The sequence below is a fragment of the Eretmochelys imbricata genome, chromosome 11 (assembly GCF_965152235.1).
Source record: "Eretmochelys imbricata isolate rEreImb1 chromosome 11, rEreImb1.hap1, whole genome shotgun sequence".
NCBI classification, from domain to species: Eukaryota; Metazoa; Chordata; order Testudines; family Cheloniidae; genus Eretmochelys; species Eretmochelys imbricata.
Genome location: NC_135582.1, coordinates 10,486,891 through 10,510,346, shown reverse-complemented (window position 1 = coordinate 10,510,346; position 23,456 = coordinate 10,486,891). Strand labels below are relative to the sequence as shown.

The 23,456-nt window shown below is 45.2% G+C and overlaps 1 protein-coding gene across 2 annotated transcripts in view; it reads left to right on the top strand.

Annotated features, from left to right (window-relative positions):
- Positions 1–23,456, top strand: part of SEMA5B (semaphorin 5B) — a 173,812-nt gene that overhangs the window by 111,683 nt on the left and 38,673 nt on the right. For both annotated transcript variants that reach the window (XM_077829927.1, XM_077829925.1), the window contains exons 11-12: positions 12,957–13,074; positions 22,093–22,274. In XM_077829927.1, coding sequence (XP_077686053.1) covers positions 12,957–13,074; positions 22,093–22,274 — 300 coding nt within the window. The remainder of the gene's footprint in view (positions 1–12,956; positions 13,075–22,092; positions 22,275–23,456) is intronic.

Genomic DNA, 23,456 nt, shown 5'->3' with positions numbered 1-23,456 from the left:
ACTACCATTTATCATATTATACAATAGCTGGAGCCCAGGTTTATGCAGCTACTGAAAAAAGAAAGGTTATAGCTTAGACAGACGAAGGTCACTTAAGAATGAGCCCAGTAAAATGAGCTAATTTCAGGGCTCACTGGCTTTTGTTTTCTCACTGTCATCTCTTTGTTGCCAATTTGTTTTGGGATGCTTTGGTGTTACGTTTTTTGTTGTTGTTGTTTTTTTAAACACACTGCACTTGTGACCTGGGTGGTTCAGAAGATTCTGAATAGCTTAGAAGATGGATTCTTTCACCTCTAGTTAACTGGCTTGAGTCCAGCCTAGATCAGTGGTGTCTAGAAGTCATTACCATCTGTTGACTGCTTGGTGGGCTCTGTGAAATTAGTCTCAGTCCAGTGCAGATTGACAGTGAGCAGGCAGTTTTCTTGGAATGTACAATGCTAGGATGGCTTTGACACTACAGTAATTTAAATAATATTAATAACAAAATGCTACAAGCAGGCCCCAGGTGATTCATCCTTTGCAGCCTTCAGCTTTTACATCTTGTGCAACTGTTATTTCATATTATTTGTAGCACCCTCAATTTTCTAGACACTGTCACGTAGGAGGACGCAGTCTCTGCATCAAAGAGCTTGTAGTCTAATTCCACTGGCTGCCTACTTCATATCTCAAATTTCCGGTCTTCTTACAGCAAGACCTGCAGTGAGAGTGAATAGACACTGTAACATGCAATGTGCGCCCCTGATTGGAGGAGTCATAGTCATAATATCCAGCTGGACAGCTGCTGGGGAATTTGGCCTTTTCATTTGGAGATGTGCTAGTTGTTGGGGTTTTCTTTACAGCATCAGCAGAGTGTGTAAAATATGTATATACAGGGTGACCAGACAGCAAGTGTGAAAAATCAGGACAAGGGGTGGGGGGTAATAGGTGCTTATATCAGACAAAGCCTCAAATATCGGGACTGTCCCTATAAAAGCGGGACATCTGGTCACCCTATGTATGTACAATTCATCATCAGAATCAAACACATCATAAGAACAGGAGTACGTGTGGCACCTTAGAGACTAACAAATTTATTAGAGCATGAGCTTTCGTGAGCTACCGCTCACTTCATCGGATGCATAGAATGGAACATATAGTAAGATAGATAGATATATACATACAGATAAATTGGAAGTTACCATACAAACTGTCAGGTTTCAGAGTAGCAGCCGTGTTAGTCTGTATTCGCAAAAAGAAAAGGAGTACTTGTGGCACCTTAGAGACTAACCAATTTATTTGAGCATGAGCTTCCGTGAGCTACAGCTCACTTCATCGGATGCATAAAGTGGAAAGTACAGTGAGGAGATTTTATATATACACACAGACCATGAAAAATATACATTGTAAGGAGAGTGATCACTTAAGATGAGCTATTACCAGCAGGAGAGTGGGGTTGGGGGAGAGAAAACCTTTTGAGGTGATAATCAAGGTGGGCCGTTTCCAGCACATTTCCAGGAGTTAACAAGAATGACTTGAGGTAACAAGTGAGGCAGTGAAGTAGGTTCCCAGGAAGTGTCCCTGCTGCAGTCACTGGAACACGTGGCAGGAGCCTGCGCAGAGCTGAGCTGCAAGTTGTCATCCTCATCCATCCTGTTTCCTTGGGGGCTCATTGTTATTTCTACATGTGACACTGTGAGCCAGGCATTTTGTTACAGTGAATGTTTTGCAGAAATGAAACTACTGTGCAAATGCCTTAGTTCCCCAAACCCTTCTATCTGTATGTGCTGCCTCCATTCCCCTGCAGGTACACAGCACCCCCTGAGACAGGGAAACCAGAACAAGCCCACTCTGCAAAAGACACAGGACACTGTGAAGCCCAGCTTCATGATGGCTCCTTCCACCTGCACCAAAGGGAGATACAGGGGGCAAGGCCGAGGGAAGGTCAGGGCTGGTGAGAGCCTAATTAGTTAAGATGAGCTGTTATCCGCAGGAGAAAAAAACTTTTGTAGTGATAATCAAGATTATTGATAGTGATAAGTGAAAAGATTATTGATAGTCAAAAAAACTTTTGTAGTGATAATCAAGATTCTTTTTCTGGATACAGACTAACAGGTCTGCTACTCTGAAACACATAATAGTGATAGTTATTTATATTTATATAGTGTCTTTCATGCCAAAGAATCCCAAAGCAACAAGCTTCTGTGAAAAATATAGTCACCCATTTCGTCCACCATTGAAAATCAGTTACTTCTCACGTGGAATACAGCCGCTCCCAGCAACACTACATAGCTGTTTTGGACAGGCACTAGAAAGGTATTGGGTGACTATCAAGAAAAATGTCCTTATAGTGAGATCAGTTACAGTGTGGAATAATCTATCAAGTTAAGTAGAGGAAGCGTTGTTTCCTGGGACACTTAAAACTAGACAGAACAAGTGATGGAGAACATACTTCTTGCACTTGTCTAGTGTAGGGACCATCCTGCACTGGGCAAGGGGTGAACTAGATCCCCAACGGATAGATTAGATGGCTAACGTTTCTTTGAACTCTCTAATATTCTGTTATTCTACAAATACTCTCTCTCTAGTTGAATCAGCTGAGGGCTATTTTTTGAGCAGAAAGTAATTACCCAAAGCTGGACAAAACAACCTCATATGAAAGAGCTACTCAAATAGTGATTATTTTGTGCAGCCTTGGGGAAAATTGTAGGTTGTTTTCAGACCTCTGTATCATCGTTCATGACTCTTTCAAAGTCATTTGCTCCTGCAGGCTTTCTTCTTGATAACTCCCATCTGAGCCTAGGTGTGAATCAGCAGCATCTTCTGGAGGTTGCCTATAACATATTCATTTTTCCTTGCTAGTGAGAGCAGACACATTTCTTTTCCCTCCAGCCGCCCCTTCTGCAATGCTCTGAAGCCAGTAAATTGCAGGAATTCACTTCATTCTTAAGAATATGAAATCTGAAATTGCAAACCCAAAATGCAGAGGCAAAGTTCCAGCTGCACGTGACATCAGCATCCTGGCATTTCACGACACGGAGCAGCTGTAGGGAATAACACTTGAATGGGCAAATTTGCCAATGCTGTTTTTCAAAAGGACCTCTAACCCCGCTGCCTTTTTTCTTTTTGGTGTGTTTGCTCCACACTGCAGTCTGCATTGTGTATAAGAGATGTTGTCTTTCTAGATTCCAAGGCCAGAAGTGACCATTGGGATCATTTAGTCAGCCCTCCTGTATAACACAGGCCATAGAACTCCCCCAAAATGTGCTCTAGGAATTTTCTAAATTCTTCTCAGTTTCGGAAATGGATTGTATTTCAACATCCGGACAAGTACACTTCCTACTGAGGAATTCCTTCTTGTGACCCTTCTGGTTAGGACTTGTGTAGTTATCTGCATTTCCTTGTGGATGACTGATTCCATGTCGGGTAGTCAAAGGCACGCTGACTTTCTGTTTCTATTAGAGGTCAGTTTTGTTTGGCATGGTGACAGGAGTTTTTAATAGTGTTTATGGAGCAGTGCTGCTTTTTTAATAACCTGTTTTTAGTTATTAAAAACACCTGTCAGTGCTTTTTTTTAATAACCTGTTTTACTGATGCAAACGTAAATCCAGATTTAATCAGAATTTTCTCAGGATAGCATTAATCTTCATCTCTGAATAAATGCAATGTTGTTTTATTTCATGTCTTTAATAAAAAAACAAACCCTACGCAATAAGGAACTCATTGTCCCTAAGAAATGATGGAAAGGGATGTCAGGGAGTAAGAAATGCAATAATTTGTTGTGTAGATTGTGAGAGGCCATAATCTATAAAGCCACAAACAATTATGGAGATATTGAAAATGTTGGGGCCCAAGTGGAAAGTAACAAAGATAAAGCCAATTCAAGGTCTATGGCAAGGAAAGGGAAATAAGCCAAAATTGCTGACAGAAGTCATGCATCTATACACTATTACTTTCAAATAAGTTAGATGTGTTTTGGCTTTTAAATGGCCTGGAAGGTAATTTAATTTCAGAAGTCATTTTTGTGTGTCAGGTTTTAATTTATGTGATTAAAACACAGTATATGCAAAGTGGAAATCACGGAAGCTGGTAGTATGTAGGCGATAAACTTCACATACACACTTCTCTGTCTTCGTGTTCTGACATCATGCACCAAACTAATGAACCTCATCTAGCCACTGTAAATGCTACTATCACCCTACCACTGTGGTCTGGGGGCTGGTTTCTTATTGGGCAGTACCTTACTCAGTAAGTAGTTCCATTGATTACTTTGAGGGGTAAAGTCCTACTCCAAATGAATAATGGGTGGCAAAATCTGGCTCTGAATGTGTTGCATTGTTTGGCAGAAAAATGAAGTTGCAACTTGACCAGCATCTGACTGCAACAGCTCAGTTCCAGTCCGCTTGTCTGTTCAGTGGGAAAGATAATGGATTTGCACAGCTCATGAGCCCATCTCTATGGGTTTAAATTTTTAAAGGTATCGAAATTCCTGGGATTGTTTGAGTTGGTTTTTCATTTTAATCTTATTTTCATAAGCCGTGAACATCCTTTGATTCTGACTCTGCTCTCTTCACGCCATCTGGTTTTAGGGAAGACAAAAGTCCACTCTCCTTTGCATGGGTTATTGAGACTGTCAGGAATTATTATTTGATTGGCTGGAAGCTAATATGATTATCTGTTTCGTTCATACCCTCTGCAGGTTGATGTTAATGGGACAATAAGCTAACCTTGTCAGGAAATGCCAGTCTGCCAAACACAGTCTTTAGGCTCATAGCTAATCAACAGCAATAATATCATCTTATTGCTTACAAAATGCTACCCTTTTTGCATTAGCCGGGCTGCTCTGTGTTTGAAACCTATTAATATGGACTCCTAACATCTCAAAGCAAAGTTCAGTACTGTAACTCAAAAGATTCTGGCTCCCATCTCCTTCTATGACTTCATGTTCTTTATCAGTCCCCAGTCTTCCTTAAAACAAAGGAATAACATAAACAATGTCCACCCGCGCTGGGCTTAATAAAAGTCTTGCGTCCCTCCTGGGTTTTTTCTCAGCAATCTGCTCCTTGTTCCAGAGAGTGGCTGCGGGGCTGCTTCCCTGGGCCTTTTTTCACTCTAGTAGTCTGAGATTGGCATGAAACATAACCTCTGCCACTCTGTAGCCCCTTGGCTTTCTTCCATCTCATTTCTCTTCTCGTACCCTGCCCTTTATACAGGACAGTGTCCACAGGGCTGCTCCCCTGGACCTTCCTTCCTGGACTCTTTCTACTGCAGGGACTATTGTAAGAGACTATCCCTTTCTGGCAGTTTTCTGTGCAGACACCCCTCCTCTGCAGCTCTTATAAGGAGCACTGACTCCTTGCTCAGCTGAATCTGATTAGTGAGCAGGGCTAGCTGGCCTCAGGCCTGTGGCCCTTAAAGGGTCATGCCAGCCTGTTACACCCTCCCTCACCCACCTTCCAGAATTAGTTGCATTTACTTGCAGAGTAAAGAGAAAGGGAGTGAGAAAGAGGAAAATGGAAATAGAGAGGAAGGGCATGGGGAGAGCAAGAGCATTGTGATGAATTGCTGGAGCACCTTAGCTGAATATCTATTCGTATAAATGCCATGTGGTTGCTTTGGGATTCTTGGTACAGAAGAGCACATTTCCTTGTTGTCTCTCCCATGGTAATCAGAAGAGAGGACAGAAGTTACAATAATTCTTGCTTTCCTTTGGTCTGTCAAAGCCTAATCTCTTGGGTCTGCTCTCCTGATTTTAAAAGGTCTATTTATTACAGTCTGAAGCTTTTATTTGTCAGGGAAAACTGACCAAAAGATGGAGTCATCTTGGGCCATCCGTACATTAGAGCCTGGATTGGAAACTTTTGAACTGCAGACTTTTAAACTTCAATGAAGATTTTAAGGGAGAAATTGTTCAGTTCGTAAACAAGAGTTCCCAAGTGCCCATGTCAAGGAGTGAGCTGCTGCTTTGCACTGCACACTGGAATGCCTAAGGAGGGTGAGGAATCCCAGTGGGCTAGTTCGTATTCCACCCTGGCCCCATGGCCCACCGGGGATATTTGTTGGTGGCTCCTTCACGGCTATGTACCTGGCACGGTTCATGACTTCCCCCAACAGCTGTTCCTTCTGTGGCGAGAGGGAGACCCTGGCACGCATTTATATCAAGTGCGCCTGGTTGCAGCCCCCCTTCCGGCTCCTCCAAAACTTACTCCTCTGATTATCATAGAATCATAGAATATCAGGGTTGGAAGGGACCCCTGAAGGTCATCTAGTCCAACCTCCTGCTCGAAGCAGGACCAATTCCCAGTTAAATCATTCCAGCCGGGGCTTTGTCAAGCCTGACCTTAAAAACTTCCAAGGAAGGAGATTCCACCACCTCCCTAGGCAACGCATTCCAGTGTTTCACCACCCTCTTAGTGAAAAAGTTTTTCCTAATATCCAATCTAAACCTCCCCCACTGCAACTTGAGACCATTACTCCTCGTTCTGTCATCTGCTACCATTGAGAACAGTCTAGAGCCATCCTCTTTGGAACCCCCTTTCAGGTAGTTGAAAGCAGCTATCAAATCCCCCCTCATTCTTCTCTTCTGCAGGCTAAACAATCCCAGTTCCCTCAGCCTCTCCTCATAAGTCATGTGTTCTAGACCCCTAATCATTTTTGTTGCCCTTCGCTGGACTCTCTCCAATTTCTCCACATCCTTCTTGTAGTGTGGGGCCCAAAACTGGACACAGTACTCCAGATGAGGCCTCACCAATGTCGAATAGAGGGGGACGATCACGTCCCTCGATCTGCTGGCTATGCCCCTACTTATACATCCCAAAATGCCATTGGCCTTCTTGGCAACAAGGGCACACTGCTGACTCATATCCAGCTTCTCGTCCACTGTCACCCCTAGGTCCTTTTCCGCAGAACTGCTGCCTAGCCATTCGGTCCCTAGTCTGTAGCGGTGCATTGGATTCTTCCGTCCTAAGTGCAGGACCCTGCACTTATCCTTATTGAACCTCATCAGATTTCTTTTGGCCCAATCCTCCAATTTGTCTAGGTCCTTCTGTATCCTATCCCTCCCCTCCAGCGTATCTACCACTCCTCCCAGTTTAGTATCGTCCGCAAATTTGCTGAGAGTGCAATCCACACCATCCTCCAGATCATTTATGAAGATATTGAACAAAACCGGCCCCAGGACCGACCCCTGGGGCACTCCACTTGACACCGGCTGCCAACTAGACATGGAGCCATTGATCACTACCCGTTGAGCCCGACAATCTAGCCAGCTTTCTACCCACCCTATAGTGCATTCATCCAGCCCATACTTCCTTAACTTGCTGACAAGAATACTGTGGGAGACCATGTCAAAAGCTTTGCTAAAGTCAAGAAACAATACATCCATTGCTTTCCCTTCATCCACAGAACCAGTAATCTCATGATAAAAGGCGATTAGATTAGTCAGGCATGACCTTCCCTTGGTGAATCCATGCTGGCTGTTCCTGATCACTTTCCTCTCATGCAAGTACTTCAAGATTGATTCTTTGAGGACCTGCTCCATGATTTTTCCAGGGACTGAGGTGAGGCTGACTGGTTTCAAGTGATTCTGGTTTCACTTCTCCCCACATCTCCTGATTTACGCACCCCTGTCTGTGGCTCCACAAAGTTGCAAGACCTCCTTGTCAGCCTCCTCTTGGCCCTGGTCAAAGTGGCCATCCACTATACCTGGAGCAGGAAGCTAAATTTGGGGGGAGGGAGTGTTCTGCGACTGCAGGCCCTACTTCCAATTCTCCCTCAAGTCACATCTCTAGGTAGAGTTCCTCTGGGCCACCTCCACTCGCTCCCTAGTTGCTTTCCAAGAGTAGTGGGTGGTGTCTGTGCTTCCGTGCATGGTGTCCCCCTCTGGATCCCTGCTTTTATACCTGTGACCCTCACAACCATTCCTGTTTTTTCATTTTTTGTCCCCTGAACTTATTTGAAGCCTGGGTCCAGTGGCTCCTCCCCTTGGGTTAAGGGGAGGGGCCTTTAGATGTGTGTGGGCAGAAGCATCCCCAGTGCTTCAATAGGTGCACATTGGAATAAACATTCCCTTTAAGAAACAACTGTGTTCACAGGTCAAACGTTTTTCTGGGTCATTTAACTCGTTTTGGGACAGTCTGTGGTAAAATTCAGTCCCCTAAAACCAAACCCCACAACTGCAGCAACAAAGTGATTCTGAAGGGTCCCCTCATTTTCATTGCTCTGTGAGAGAAAAGTTCTCATGCGGTGGTCAGCACAGAGATGGTTGGCCACACAATGCTGGCTTCTCCTCCTTGTTTTCAGATGCTAACCTGCATCGTAAGGACATAAAAATTCACAAATACTTTCCCAATAAGCCGCTGCTGCATGGCCGGTATGTGATTGGGAGTGGGGATGGGGGCTGGCCCTAGGTAATTATGGAATAAGGATAGGAGACAGATACTGAGTGGTGAGGAGTGGGGAGGGAGACAGGGCCTGGGTGATGAGAGAGAGGCAGGCAGAGCCAGAGCAATTGAGGAGTGGGGACAGAAGGCAGGTGATTAGAAGGGAAGGTGGGCCTTGATCAGTTGAGGAAAGGAGATAGGAGGCCGAGCCTGGGTAGTGGGGAATGGGGCCAGGAGGCAGGGGAAGTTTTTCTATTGACTGTAGTGGGCTGTGGATCAAATCCTACTTGCTGATTCCCCACCCGGAGCCTTAATCCTCTGTCTGTGTTATCCCATCTCATTGCTGTGGAAATTATTGTTGTTCGACAACTGACAGTCCTGTGGCTCCAGAGCAGCAGGCGGCAGGTGAACTCTTAAGGAGGAGTTCCTATTTTCATGCAAATGTCCCTGGTGAGTGAAAGTAGGGAGCGAGCGACAAAATACCCTGTGCAGAAGATATCAGCAGAATTGTTTCTAAATTGCGGGTTTTCAGTACAGTATATGCCATTAGGGACCAGATAAGACATTTATTGCAAGCCAATGAACTAAAGTGAATCACTGTTGATACAAATACCTTGTCATCATAAACGCAGCCCAGCAGCTGTACATGGAGAGGTATTTTCCTGACTCAGTGAACGTGTTGCAATTATTAATCAGCACTAGGGGTCCTGGTGCGGGGCGGTGGTTTGGTGTCCTCAGCATCTTACTCTTAATGCACATCCCACCCTTTGGGACTTCATCAGGTAAGTCAGTGGGCAGCACCATCAGCATTAATGTAATCGCTATTCCCTGCTATGCTCTGGAAGGCCCCCAGGGAGAATTTCCCGGGGGGGGTGGAAAGGGCTAGTGGATTGATTCCCTGGCAATGTTGCTTCAATGGGAGTTGTGATGGCAAGGAGCAGGGAGGAGATGATATTGTATCATTTGCTCCTTGAGGCGCTTCTAATCAGCCACTTTAAGAATCTACATACTGTTTGCCATTAAAGAGTCTACATACGGGATGAAATCCTGGCCCCATTGAAGCCAATGGTAAAAGTCCCATTGACTTCAGTAGCATCCTCTGAGTTTCTTTGGGGGCAGGGACTGTCTCTCGCTATGTCTTGTACAATGCATAGCACAATGGGGCCCTGATCCTGATTGGGGGCTTTTGAGCAGTACCAAAATGTAATTGCTACATGATAATATTTGTAAGTAGTTTCCGCATGTATTTTCTATTCTAAACACACGGAAATACCGTGGTGTCGTAGCTACCATGGTGTGACAATGCTGATTTACTAATGGTGACTATTGTATGGATATTATTGGTCCTTAACATTTATATTATGGTAACATACAGAGGCCTCAACCAAATCAGGGTCCCATTTTTCTAGGCATTGCACATATAGCGAATGACCGTCCCTACCTCGGAGTCTACAGTCTAGAAGGTGTCTAATTTGTCTTTTTATTGCATACATTGTTGTTTTTGCAATACAATTTATGTAGCATTTTGGGGTGTGTGTATGTGTACAGTATAATTCCAGTTATCAAAATGCCCTTTATCCGAAAATCCTAGTTATTCAAAGCCACAGTGTCCCTCCCATATAGCCCGATGTTAGTTAATAGCACTTCCGTTTGTCTGAAAACCTGTTTATCTGAAGTATTTGGATGTCCCCCAGCCCATTCAGATAAATGGGGATGTACTATGTATAGAGGGGGATGGGTGTGCGTGTGTGTGTCTATATTATTCATAAAATAAATAGGAATATATTTTTCAAAAATCTAAATGAAATGTGGATTTGAAAGTGTTTACTTAATGCATTAGCCAGACATCGTCTCTTGCTGTACTGTCTATTGTAATGCTATTTCCATTTATAAAAAGAAAAAAATGAAGTAACTTGTGTTTAAGTAAATACATTTCTCTTTAAGCTAAATCGTATCTCTGTCAGTTGATAGGTTTCTTACGAGAACTGAACCAGATGGGTTCTGAATTTTGAAGTGAAGTTGACAGCACAGCTGTTTTGTTTTTAGATCTCAGCTGGTCACGGGAGCCAGCCTTGAGATGGGGAAATGTCTTGTTCTTTTTGATTATTATTAAATTATACCATGTATGTTCTGCTCACCAAATAGAGTCCAGTTCTCATGTAAGTGGGAGAGAGAGGGAAATGACACTTTGTTCTATTCATGTCCAGAGCACAGTGAGTGCACTCCTAGCACAAGATATAGCTCGGGTTAACTCACACAGTGTCAGCCTTTTGCCAAGCCCATTGCAATGAAGGCACTGGTTCTGTGATTCAGTTACTGATTGCCCATCAGCAGTGGGGGTTAGTGAGAATGGCAAGAGAATGGCAGGCTGTGATTCACTGAGTGCACTGTTAAGGGTCTGTAACTTGCTGCTCTCAGCCAAGAGCAGCACATTAGCTACATGACATACGGTATAATAGTGCCAGCAAAGTGGTCAGTGCCTAACTGGGATATATTGCAGCCTGCAGGGTGGCTGTGGGCTGCAGCGCAGAACATACGGAGATTATTTTCTGAATTTATGCAGCACATGTTTTCCTATAAATTAAATTCAGAGGAAATGTGTATTTCTAATAGGGTGATGCTCACAACAGCCATCCCTGTTACGAATTACAATGACCTGCCTCTGATTGCTGAGTGTCTAGTGGACCAGCTTTATACAGTCGGGAGCAACCACACGTGCTCCGTCTCAAGGTCTGGAAGGATGAGCAGAGATCTGTACAGCTATATGCCGGATTCTTTTGTTGTTCTTCTCTGTGTTTTTCTCACTTCCTCCAGAAACCACACAGTTCCCTCCTGAAGTGCTGGGGTTACCTAGGGGTCTGAGCACATGCCATGCATCTTTCCAGGCTCTGCATTTGCTCAGTGACTATGTACGATCCCAGAGAGGAGCTGCTGCCTTTGAAGTACAAACAGCAGACAAGCACTTCCTATGAAAATGAATGCTACCCCATATTGTGGATTAGAACAGGATGGGCAGCCAAAACAGTACTATGGGGCTCTTTAGCCAGAATAGTAAGCACCGCAGCACATATGTACCCTTCAGTGTCCTTGGGCTAGGGATCTCAAGTCTTTTTCTACGTTAAAGCCTAGCCCTTTACTACTTCGGGCTGGATGAGAGTTATCTATATCTTTTCCTCAGGTATTTTTAAGCAGTTTAAGGAAAACATAATGGAGAATCATTGTAACTTGTTAAATAAATAAATCTCTCCTTTAAAACAACCAAGAGACAATTGCATTGCTTGCTGTTTACCAAGTTTAAATCTTTAGTGAAACAGATGCCCTTCTGCTCCATATGAGCAAATTAGAGAGTTGTTAAGTAATAAAAACATGTACCAGAGAGCAAAAGAATCAAGTGTTTGCTTTTGGGTAAATTGCTTTGGAATCAATAGGACTAGTGCTACATCCAAGTGTTTTCAGCTGTGCTCGAGGGACATGATTTTTCATTTGTAGCTGATTATGGTCTAATAGGATTTCAAAGATTTCTGGGTGGGAATACTTCACATCTCATTTCATTTGATTTTTTTCTGATGTTTCACTTATCATACTGATACCTACCCTTGGAATGAATCTCATTATCTTCCTTTTTAGTTGCCTGGACTAGATTTTTTCCCGTTGGTCCCATGCCACCATTTAATTGGCATTTTTGAAATCTTTGGGGGATTTCAGAAAGAGCAAAGCAGCAGTTTGCATGATAGCAAAGCGTGGATCACTGAAATAAAGAGATGATGTTACAAATCCTTTTAGTTTTGGCCCTCCCTCTTCTTTCTCCCCAACTTGCACATATTCTCTGTGGCTTGTGCTATTACATTTTCATAATGAAAATTAAGGACTTGAAAGGAATCCGTGAGGGAAGTAACCAGTACAGCCCAAGATGGACCAGTCTGATCCCTGACATTTGCTGTCCAGTGATCGTGGTAGCCATAGTTATTTTTCTTTAGCAGCTCATAGGATGGGAACACACACATAGCTGTAAATATGGGTTTGGCAGGGAAATGAATGCACCCGTATTCAGAGCAGCCAAAGGCTCAGAAATAATATTCTGCTGTGACTGTTCCAAACTGACATCTTGATGTTAGGATTATAAATGAAATCATTGTTCTGACAAAGGCCAAGACTAATAGAAAGCCTTTATTACTGGCCCATTGGCTAATTCTGCTTGTCTAACCCCTTTGGATGGACATAGTGTCAGCAAACATGCTCACAGAGGATGCTTTGTGTGAGATCTGGCCTGGTGAAGGATTACTAGGGGGCACAAGGATATCTCAATGACAAGTGTTCCTGACTAAAATTCACAATTTTCCCCCCCTAGGCCTCAAAAGAGAGAGTGACTGGGTTTTTAATCTACAGTTTGTATGAGTGATATTTGCTTTGTGTCCTATCACCCTTGTTATTCAACTTTTCTCTCGTTGCAAGCAGGTGGAGTGCTGCCTAAAGAAATGGTTTCTTCTGCTAAAATTTGGTGCAGTTGACAGCTGTCATATAGAAGCACTACACTTTAATATAGGTTCTTAGAGCTGGCCAATCTTAAAGAGCTCTAATCTGCTCTCTTTCCTCACACAGGGAATGTCTAGGAGCCAGGGACCCATACTGTGGCTGGGATAACAAACAGAAACGATGCACCACCATTGAGGACAGCTCCAACATGAGCCTGTGGACTCAGAATATTACTGAGTGCCCGGTAAGTGGAAATTAAAATAAAAGAGTAGAAAAATATATTGCACTGTGTGTGTGTCTGTGTGTGTGTGTGAGAGAGAGAGAGAGTGAGTGAGCATTGTAGTCAGCCTATTGCTCAGAACATACCTTTCTATTCTCTAAGGTCTCTGAGTCCTGCTGGGGGCTTCCTAAACCCGCAGTTAAGTCAGAGCAGCCTCAAGGCTGCTTTAATTCATGCACTACTTCTCTCGGCTCTCTGTGGGTGTGGGAAATGAGAGTAGCTGAAGTGCCGTGCTCTCTGGCCCTGCCCAGCATGTCCGAACTCATCTCTGACACACACCTTATATGAGGGACCGGATAGAGTTCTTGTGACAATTCTGTTCTAGCCAGAGAAACTCCCTGTGCTGGGCTATATTCTATTGGAGAAGCAGAAAGAGGCTGAACATAAACAGAGAATCAGGCCACATGTGTGTGTGTGTGTGTTTGTAAGGGGAGAAGAATGCTAGAGTGGGGGGAGCATAAAGAAGGAAAGAGGGTGATAGGGTGTGTGTGTTAAAGTGGAGAGAATTTGATGTGTCAGTATGTAAGCGCAGTTGGAAGGGAAGGGTGATGGTGTATATCTATATATGAGAGAGAGAGATGAAATTGTAACCCTCCACTCATCTGACTAGGATTCAAACACAGTTTAAGGCACTCAAAGGGAACACTTTTCTGTTCTTGTCATGGTCTCTGAAATGTCATTGCAACAAACCAGCTTTGCATGCTTCAGTTTTGATCAGCAAGCTGGCTATCTTTCTGCCTATCATACCCAGTTTGTGGCTGCAGTCTTCGAAAGCTGCATGGCCAAGTTAATTCCTGCTGCTTGAACCATATCTGTAAGATGGCAGGAAAGAGAACTACTCTGATTACCTTGCAATGTGGAAAATTAAAAGATTTCTCTTCAACCTCCATTGTTATCTAATGCCAATTAGTGTGCTAATGCTGCTAACTACAGCAGGCTGAGAAGGGGCTGGGTGGGTTATAACTTCAATATGCTATTTATGTCTAGAGATGCTGGGATATTTATTTCCCTTATCTATCTTTCTTCTCAGAAAATTTCCCAGGAAATACTAGTCATTACTTCAATCCATCCTCTGCTTGGCAGGCTTAAGTCTTTTACCACTGGATTCAAAGGCTTGTGTGTTTATAACCCTCTAGTGTGGTGCTTCCTGATTGGACATGCTGTTATCTCTTCCTGTTTAATGCCTGTGTCTGTTGATAGGTGTGAGGTATTAATCCTATAGTTCGAACACATCCACCATGGCGAACGCTGGGGAACGTGCAATTCCAGATAATTGTTTCAAGGTTATAAAGGCTGCACAGAATATTCAGGAGCATTCTGAATATTGTGTGCTCCTAGGGACATTCATTTCACCTTTGTGTTAGAATTTAATATGCAGATAGTTTTAGGATTTTTATTATTAATATATTAATTTTCATCAATAGTACTTTTCACTCCAAGTACTTTAAAAACCACATACATTACAGAAATAACTTCCTCTCTTTCTCCCCTTCCCCCCCTTAACTGAACACATCAGAGATTGATATAGAATGGAACAGCTGATTTAAGGCCCTAATTCAGCAATGTATGGAAGCATGCACCCAATTTTAAGTGCATGGTAAACGCCTTGCTCAGTAGGGGCCTTACATTACAGTAAGCAGAAGAATGTTGTACCCATTTAAAAAGCAGTGGCATGTAGGTAAATAGAATGCAGTGACCGGAGTTGGAATTTGGCTGGGACACTGAAGTTAACAGAAGTTAACTGCCCTTGTGAAGAATGCCTCTCTGTTATCTCGTTTGTTTTACTTCCTGTGTCTTGGAGAATCCAGATTTTTATCTTACTGGGTTTCAGGTACTTGATCCATAGTATTATCTCTCTCTCTCTCTCTCTCTCACACTCATGTTATTCAAGTTGCAAAGTCAAGCACTCAGGAGATTGGTCCTGCTTTGAGCGGGGGGTTGGACTAGATGTCCTCCTGAGGTCCCTTCCAACCCTGATATTCTATGAAGTTCCATGCATAGCCCTGTGCTTTGTTCACTGCACTCTATTCGACTTCTGCTCTAGACAGAGAATGATTAACTTCCTCAGGAGCTTTTCTGTGGCACTTATCCCTGTAGGATCTGAGTGCTTTACTAATTACTTTACTTTCACAAAATCTCTGTGAAGAAAGGGGTGATATTATCCCCATTTACAGGTGAGGAACTGAGGCAGAGAGAGTCTCAAGTCAGGCCCCTAGAAAATGAGGAACATGCAATTAGTGATCACCTGTGAAAAGTTTTTGTTTAAATGACTTGCCAAACATGACATTAGAACTCTGTGCAGAGGAAGGGAGAGAATCCAGTTTTCCAGGGCAACATTCAACTGCTGTAACCTTAAGGCTGTCCTTTCTCTTCCTGCAGTCCCCTGCCACGTTCACTGTAAGCTTTTCAACTTCTGCTACTAATGAGACAAGGATCCTACAGACTACTGTCCTCTCTACTACACAACCCTGATGCATCCCCAGAGCAAGTCTATCCCGACAGGTTTCCCCTCTGCCCCACCTCAGACCCAGTTGCTTTGCCCATCCTCTCCTAGTCTCATTTTCCCATTTCTCTTCCTCTCCTATCTGCAGTTCCAGTCTTCCCCTACCTCATATATCTGTCTCTTGTACCCTCTGTGTTTGAATCATCAGCTTCATCCTCCACCCTGCCTGGCCCAGCAGGGGGACCATGAAGAGCACAGATGAAACAGTCTCTCTGCTCTCAGCTCAAGTGCCCAGACCAAGGCCTGGCCCAGCCCTCAACTGTCTAGAGCTGCAGTTACAGAGAAAGTCCTGCTCTGTCCCCCCAAGCATGGATAAGCTCTTCAGGGAATTCAGCCTCTAAAATCTAAGAGAAGTCTCTATTGAGCTTGTGCAAACTGTGATTTTTTACAAAGGCTTATAACTTGGCCAAATTTGGCAGTTTTCCTAGGGATAACAAAAGGCACATCCCTGATTCAAAGGGCACCTCTCTGCCAAATTTCAAACCCCTGCTCCAAATCATGGGGGCACTAGAGCTGATGAAAGAAAAGGACACCAGAAATTTTTAACGTAGGGAAAACGATGCGTTTCTCCCTCGCCTTGGCTGAAATTAATAAATCAGCCTGAGGCAGACACCTGTCATGGAAAACCAGCTCAAATGTCTGAGTTTGGCAAAGCTGTATGGAACTGAAAACGGGGTCTTATAATGAAAAGTGTCGGGCAGCATTCATATTAGGTGGTGCTCACGAGCAATGGGTGAAGCTTCCCCTGGAGGAGGCTAGCTCCCTGTCCCATCTCTTCCACCTGTGGCCCCGCCCACACTCCACCCCCACTCCACCCCCCCGCCACCACTAACCGCGTTCCTCCTCTCCTCTGCCCCCCACGAGGCTCCCCGCATCCCTCCTTTCCTCCAGCCACTCCCCTGCGAGGCCTCCGCCGCTCCCCACTTCCCTCCTCTTCTCCGCACGTCCCCTTCCCTCAAGGCCCCTGCTGCTCACACGCTGTGCGTCCTTTCCCTCCTCCTCCCCTGCGAGGCCCCCACTGCCCGCAAGGACATGGTGAGCAGCGGGCAGGAGGGGATGAAAGAGAGGAGGGACGTGGGACAGTGGGGGCCTTGCGGGGCAGGGGAGGTGGAAGACAGGAGGGATGTAGCAAGCAATGGGGACCTCCTGGAGCTGGGGTGGAGTGGAGAAGAGGAGGGACTCACCAGACAGCAGCGGGCAGGGTAGGGACAGGAAGAGGCTGGGTACAGGTGGGGTCACCACGGCCCAGCTGTCCGCTGGCGGCAGCTGCACCAGGAGAGGCTTAGCCTCCCCTGGCCTGTTACACTTGCCAGCTATGGTGGTGCTACCATCTCCACCTATCGTATTTGACTATATATCAAAAATATCTGCTCTACATGAAAACAGGTCAGTCTGGATTTTTAGCTTGGATTCTGAACACCGCTGCTTTTGGGCCTGTTTCTGCATTCCTTGAACTCAGTGAGACATTTAAGTTATGTGAGCAGTGGAGGATTGGACCCTTCTGCATATGTGGGTCTATTTATGATTAACAAGGACTCTCTTACCTGATCATGTAATAATTTCAAAGATGTATTTGATGTACAGATTTTTTAAAAAATATCTTGTTTATATGATGGCTACAAAGGAACCACCACAGAGACCTGTTCTGAAAAAGATCAATGCATGATTTTTTATCCAAATTCCCGAGCTGGCTCTTTTCAAAATGTCACTACAAACCTAAGGATGGAATAATAATCCATACATAATTTCTTAAGAAAAAAAACTTCCGATACTTGCAACGTGACATGTTTATAAATCTCAACATTTCAGCCATTTTGTTTATTTATTTAAATTTTGGGTTGTTTCCCAGTACCAGTTACGAGCCAATAATTATTTATCAGCTTTTTATTTTTAAAAACTGAAGCAATGGGCCATATCATACCATTGATTTCTAAGCAGAACTCCTCATGGAAATCAGCAAAAGCTTCTGGCTTAAAAATGAATCGCATGATCCAATATTTGGATTTTTACTTTTGAAAGGCAAAAAAAAAAAAAAAAAAAGAAAATCCAGAATCAAATGTTTGAAAATAGCTCTCTTAATTTTCTAATTTTGTAACACCCAAGCTGTATTAATTTTGTGTCTGTATTTAAAATCACAAAAAGAAACAACGTACTCCTTTGGGACATCTTGCCTGGTAACCTTCAACCCAGAATGAATTTTTGCTGCTGAATGACAATCTGTTGAAAACAAAGGTTTGCAACAGATGCTTGAAACCCCTTAACCGCAATGTGACGAGCACAGTAACAGATCTAAATTACTTCCATGTCATTGCTGCGGATTGCCGAGGTTGTTAGAAGGACTGAGGGGGGTGATGTCGACTCTCAAAAGTACCTACTTAAAGCTTAACACAAGGCCAGATGGGTGAGGAGGAATGAGAGAGTTCTACTCCCGATTCTACAATTGACTCACTGTGTGGCCTCAGACGTGTCTCTTAACCTTTTTGTGCCTCAGTTTCCTCATCTGTAAAACTGGGGAAAAGATGCTTACATCACTGGCTAGTTCAGAATGATTGTAGAGCTTTTTGAAGCTGTAGAGTGATAAGGAATGTTGGTTTTATTTGCAGCTGTCTCTGGCTCAGTACTTGGGCCCGAAATGTTAGCCAGGGCCCCAGTCTGTTCTGTTCTTATCATTCTTGGAATGAGACCCCAAAGACCAATTTCCATGCTGCCTTTATTGGCAGTTTCACTGTAGCTGCAGGGTTTTGTGCAGCTCTGTGTGGGACATTTCACACTGGTGCTGACTCTTCTCTGATTCCCTTCTGTCTTCCCCCAGCAGGGGGAGCAATTGTGGGGAAGCAGGACCATATTCCTTGCATGCCTCACAAGAGACGGCAGGAACCAGGGGCAACTGGAGGTGCAGTTGCTGGGTGGCAGAGGCACGAGTCACTTCCTTCCAGGTACCCCCGCACTCCTGCCGCCTCTGTCCCTCCCTGCAGCTCCAGGCAGCCTGGGAACCGGCAGGGAGAGCAGGGAGCAGTCAGAGGAGAGAGGTGCAGAGGTTGCCAGTTTCCGAGAGCTGACCCTGTGGCTGGGTGTTGTGGGGTTGGGGTTGGGTCTGGAATTGTAAATGTCACAGGAGATGCCTGACACCTGGCGAGTCTGTTTCCTTTCACTCCGACCATACTGCGGAAGCACAGTTCTGGAACAGCTCCAGGTGACATGCCCTACCACACCTTTGTCAGAGCCCTTCAGATTGGGCTGTCTCTGTGGGAGCTGCAAGGGAGTTGTAGGCTCAAGACAACACACAAATTGCACATCCTCAGGAAGTGGCATTGGGAACCCAGTGGATCTCAGGCACAGTTATAGACACTGGCACCTCTAGGGCCTCTACACTTCCTCCCATGGCGGGCTAGGGTGCCCTGCTGCCTCCCCTATAGCTGCCTCACTTCATGTAGCCCCCCTGTTGGAGGCCACAGCGCACATACTGCACAGAATTAGTTTCTGCTGCTTATCATAGAATCATGGAATATCAGGGTTGGAAGGGACCTCAGGAGGTCATCGAGTCCAACCCCCTGCTCAAAGCAGGACCAATCCCCAATTAAATCATCCCAGCCAGGGCTCCGTCAAGCCTGACCTTAAAAACTTCTAAGGAAGGAGATTCTACCACCTCCCTAGGTAACGCATTCCAGTGTTTCACCACCCTCCTAGTGAAGAAGTTTTTCCTAATATCCAACCTAAACCTCCCCCACTGCAACTTGAGACCATTACTCCTTGTCCTGTCCTCTTCTACTACTGAGAATAGTCTGGAACCATCCTCTCTGGAACCACCTCTCAGGTAGTTGAAAGCAGCTATCAAATCCCCCCTCATTCTTCTCTTCTGCAGACTAAACAATCCCAGTTCCCTCAGCCTCTCCTCATAAGTCATGTGTTCTAGACCCCTAATCATTTTTGTTGCCCTTCGCTGGACTCTCTCCAATTTCTCCACATCCTTCTTGTAGTGTGGGGCCCAAAACTGGACACAGTACTCCAGATGAGGCCTCACCAATGTCGAATAGAGGGGAATGATCACGTCCCTCGATCTGCTGGCTATGCCCCTACTTATACATCCCAAAATGCCATTGGCCTTCTTGGCAACAAGGGCACACTGCTGACTCATACCCAGCTTCTCGTCCACTGTCACCCCTAGGTCCTTTTCCGCAGAACTGCTGCCTAGCCATTCGGTCCCTAGTCTGTAGCTGTGCATTGGGTTCTTCCGTCCTAAGTGCAGGACCCTGCACTTATCCTTATTGAACCTCATCAGATTTCTTTTGGCCCAATCCTTCATTTTGTCTAGGTCCCTCTGTATCCTATCCCTGCCCTCCAGCGTATCTACCACTCCTCCCAGTTTAGTATCATCCGCAAATTTGCTGAGAGTGCAATCCACACCATCCTCCAGATCATTTATGAAGATATTGAACAAAACCGGCCGCAGGACCGACCCCTGGGGCACTCCACTTGACACTGGCTGCCAACTAGACATGGAGCCATTGATCACTACCCGTTGAGCCCGACAATCTAGCCAACTTTCTACCCACCTTATAGTGCATTCGTCCAGCCCGTACTTCTTTAACTTGCTGACAAGAATACTGGTGGAGACCATGTCAAAAGCTTTGCTAAAGTCAAGAAACAATACATCCACTGCTTTCCCTTCATCCACAGAACCAGTAATCTCATCATAAAAGGCGATTAGATTAGTCAGGCATGACCTTCCCTTGGTGAATCCATGCTGACTGTTCCTGATCACTTTCCTCTCATGTAAGTGCTTCAGGATTGATTCTATTGATTCTTCTTCTATTCTGTTACGCTAGACAGAGAGGAGCTGGTGCAGCCTAGAGCAGCAGTATCCTGACGGCTGGTTCTGGCTGGAGTTTGTGAAGAGCACAGGTCTATTATTGTGGCAGCTGGCAGAGCAAACCAAACTAAAGCAGGGTACGGGGGCAACCGTGCTCAGCAAACTCATCTCTCTTCTGTAAGGCCCTTGACTTCACTTTGCACCAGAATTTTGTGACCTTACACTTGTGCATCGCCTAGGAGCCTCTGTGAGATGGGCAACTTCCTGTAGCAAAAGAAAGAGAGGGAGAGAGGTTGGGGGATGGGAGTGATTGTAGTATTAATTTCAATAGGAAGATTGTTTGATTAAATAATTGTGTCTGGGTGGTTGTTGGCTTTTTTTTAAGTATAAATCATGACCAACGTGCAAGGTTATTTTTCATTTGTAGGGTAATTTAGCGATCTTGAAGGCATGAGATTAACAGCAAGCCAGGCATCGCACGAGCAGATACTGACACCCCACCTCTCACACCTATCAATCCTAGTCTGAAACTTCCCCTTATTCCAGTTTTTTGCACTTGCATGATTACCCTGATGTTTTTATTATTATTATGTATTTGTGTTGTAATGCCTGGTACCCCCAAGTCACAGAGCACAAGCCCATAGTGCCAGGTGCTGTACAAACACAGAATAAGAAGACAGCGCTTGCCCCAAAGCTGCATATATTCGAGTTTTCTGGAGACGAGTGGCACAGCCTACTAGATAAGGCACTGGACTGGCCACAGGAGACCTGTGCTCTATTCCTTGCTTTCCCATTAACCTGCTGTGTGACCTTGAGCAAGTCATTTCACTTACCTGTATGTGTCTGTTTCATCTCCCCTCCTTTCCCTGTGTTATCTAATTAGATTGTAAGCTGCTTGGGACAGGGACCGTCTCCTACTATGTGTTTGTATAGCGCCTCACACAGTGGGGCTCTGAGCTCAGCTGGATGCTACAGTCATATAAATAATAAATTCTAGGGGAATAGTCTCACACATTGCAGCAGTACTTCAGTAAACTGTGGAGTTTGGGACTGTTAACACAGGAAGCCAGTGGTGAGGCTGCTAGTGGGCAGTGCCTACTGCCTATCATGCCGAGGAATATTGTCTCATTGCTCAGTTGTTGTCCCTGTCTGTCCATATCCACCTGTTGTCTCTTGTCTTATCCTTAGATTGTAAGCTCCTTGGGGCAGGGACTGTGTCTTTGTTCTGTGCTTGCACAAGACCTAGCCCAGTGGGCTCCTGGTCCATGACTCGGGCTCCCAGGTGCTAGGGTAAGACAAATAAATAATAACCACAAAACGTAGTGGTGTCTTAAAGGCTGAGGCGGTGTGAGATGATGTCTGAAGGTGTGGCGGTTTTGTGAGGTAGGCAGACAATGCTCTTGTGGGTTGCGGTAGTCGCCTGAGGGAGCTTTGCTGCTTGTATACGCATGTTAGGTATGCAGGATGGAATTCTGAGGGTAAATACTGGCTCAGCGTCATCTGAAAATAACCCCAGCTTTTGAATCCTGCTCACAGGCACAGACAGCTCCTGTCCAAGCTGCATCTTAATGCTCTCAGCAGCTGTGTTTGCTCTGTCTATTGTGGTGCTGTCTCCAGAAATGTAAACTCTCTGCAGTGACTTCTTATGGTTTTTTTTTTTTTAAATTAGGTGAAAAACCTGACAACAAATGGGAGATTGGGGCCCTGGTCCCCGTGGCAACCATGTGAGCATTTGGATGGGGACAGCACAGGCTCTTGTATGTGCAGGTCACGGTCCTGTGACAGCCCTCGCCCTCGCTGCGGGGGTCGTGTCTGCGAAGGGGCCAGGATCGAGATAGCAAATTGCTCAAGGTACCTCTGCATGGCTGGGAGGGGAACAGGGTGGTTCCTAAATGTCTGGTCTCCTCAACTACATTTCCACTGGTATCGTCTTGTCTCTGGGCCACATTTGGCCCAAGGGGTAAGTGGGTGCAACTCCAGTCCAAATCAATAGGAGCTGCAGGGACACGGCTCCTCTGATAAACAGGCTGAATGTGTCTCAAGTGAGGCACCCAAGAGCTGAGAGGCTCCCAAGTGAGTGGATGTACTGGAAAACGGACCTAGCCTCTCTGGGCTCACTTTCCCCCCCGCTGTACAGTAGGAATAGTGAGACAACAGTGCAGTGGCAGGAGGCTTAGTTAGGTAATGACTGAACAGTGCTGTGAAGATTAAAACGTGCTAAGCACACTAGTGTTTCTAGCCTTGGAAGTGTGGCCAAATGGAGGAGGCTGGGAGACAGCATATTGCACAGGAGCATTCAGGTGCCTCCTTTGTGTGCCGGATCCCTGAGTTAGTGAACCATCAGCATCACGCCACGCAGGGGATTGCTGCCGGCTGGCTGCATGAGACAAGGGCAGGCCTAGGAAAGCATCTCTAGTCAGGACAGGACTTGCTTATGTCCCATTGCAGTCAATGGAACTTAATCATGGATCTGAAGTTAAGCTTGTGCTTAAGTGCTGCCCTAATAGAGATCGGCTTAGGTCTGTGTTTCTTTCCTGAGTTGGGATCCTACATAGCTTTAATCTACCTTAGCCCCTCTTTAAACACTCCTCATACTGAGTAGGCCTCGCTTCCTCCCCCAAGCTCAGCCCTGCTCTTGGCAGCAAAAGGATCAGCTACATTTGTTAAGGGTAATATTTTAATTGCAGTGTATTCTTCCAGCTGTGCTGCTTACGCAGCAGAGCCAGCTATTCCTGCCACTGCTCTGCTGCCCCGTATTGAGCGGAGCCCTCTTGAGGCAGCCCTTTCTGTCACTGACTGATGTCAGGCCCACCAGAGGGACAAGCATTTCAGCATCACTCATGTTATAGGCTTCGGTCCAGCGGGAAAAGTGGTGGGAACAGCCTGTAAGAAGTGGCTGAAATATGTATTCCATCATAAAACATAGGAAGGCAGCAAGGTTTGAAAAATAGGGACATCTGGTCATCCTACATCCACTTAAGCCCTAGAATTTCCTTTAATTGACTTCATATGCCATTGGGATGTTTCCGCAGA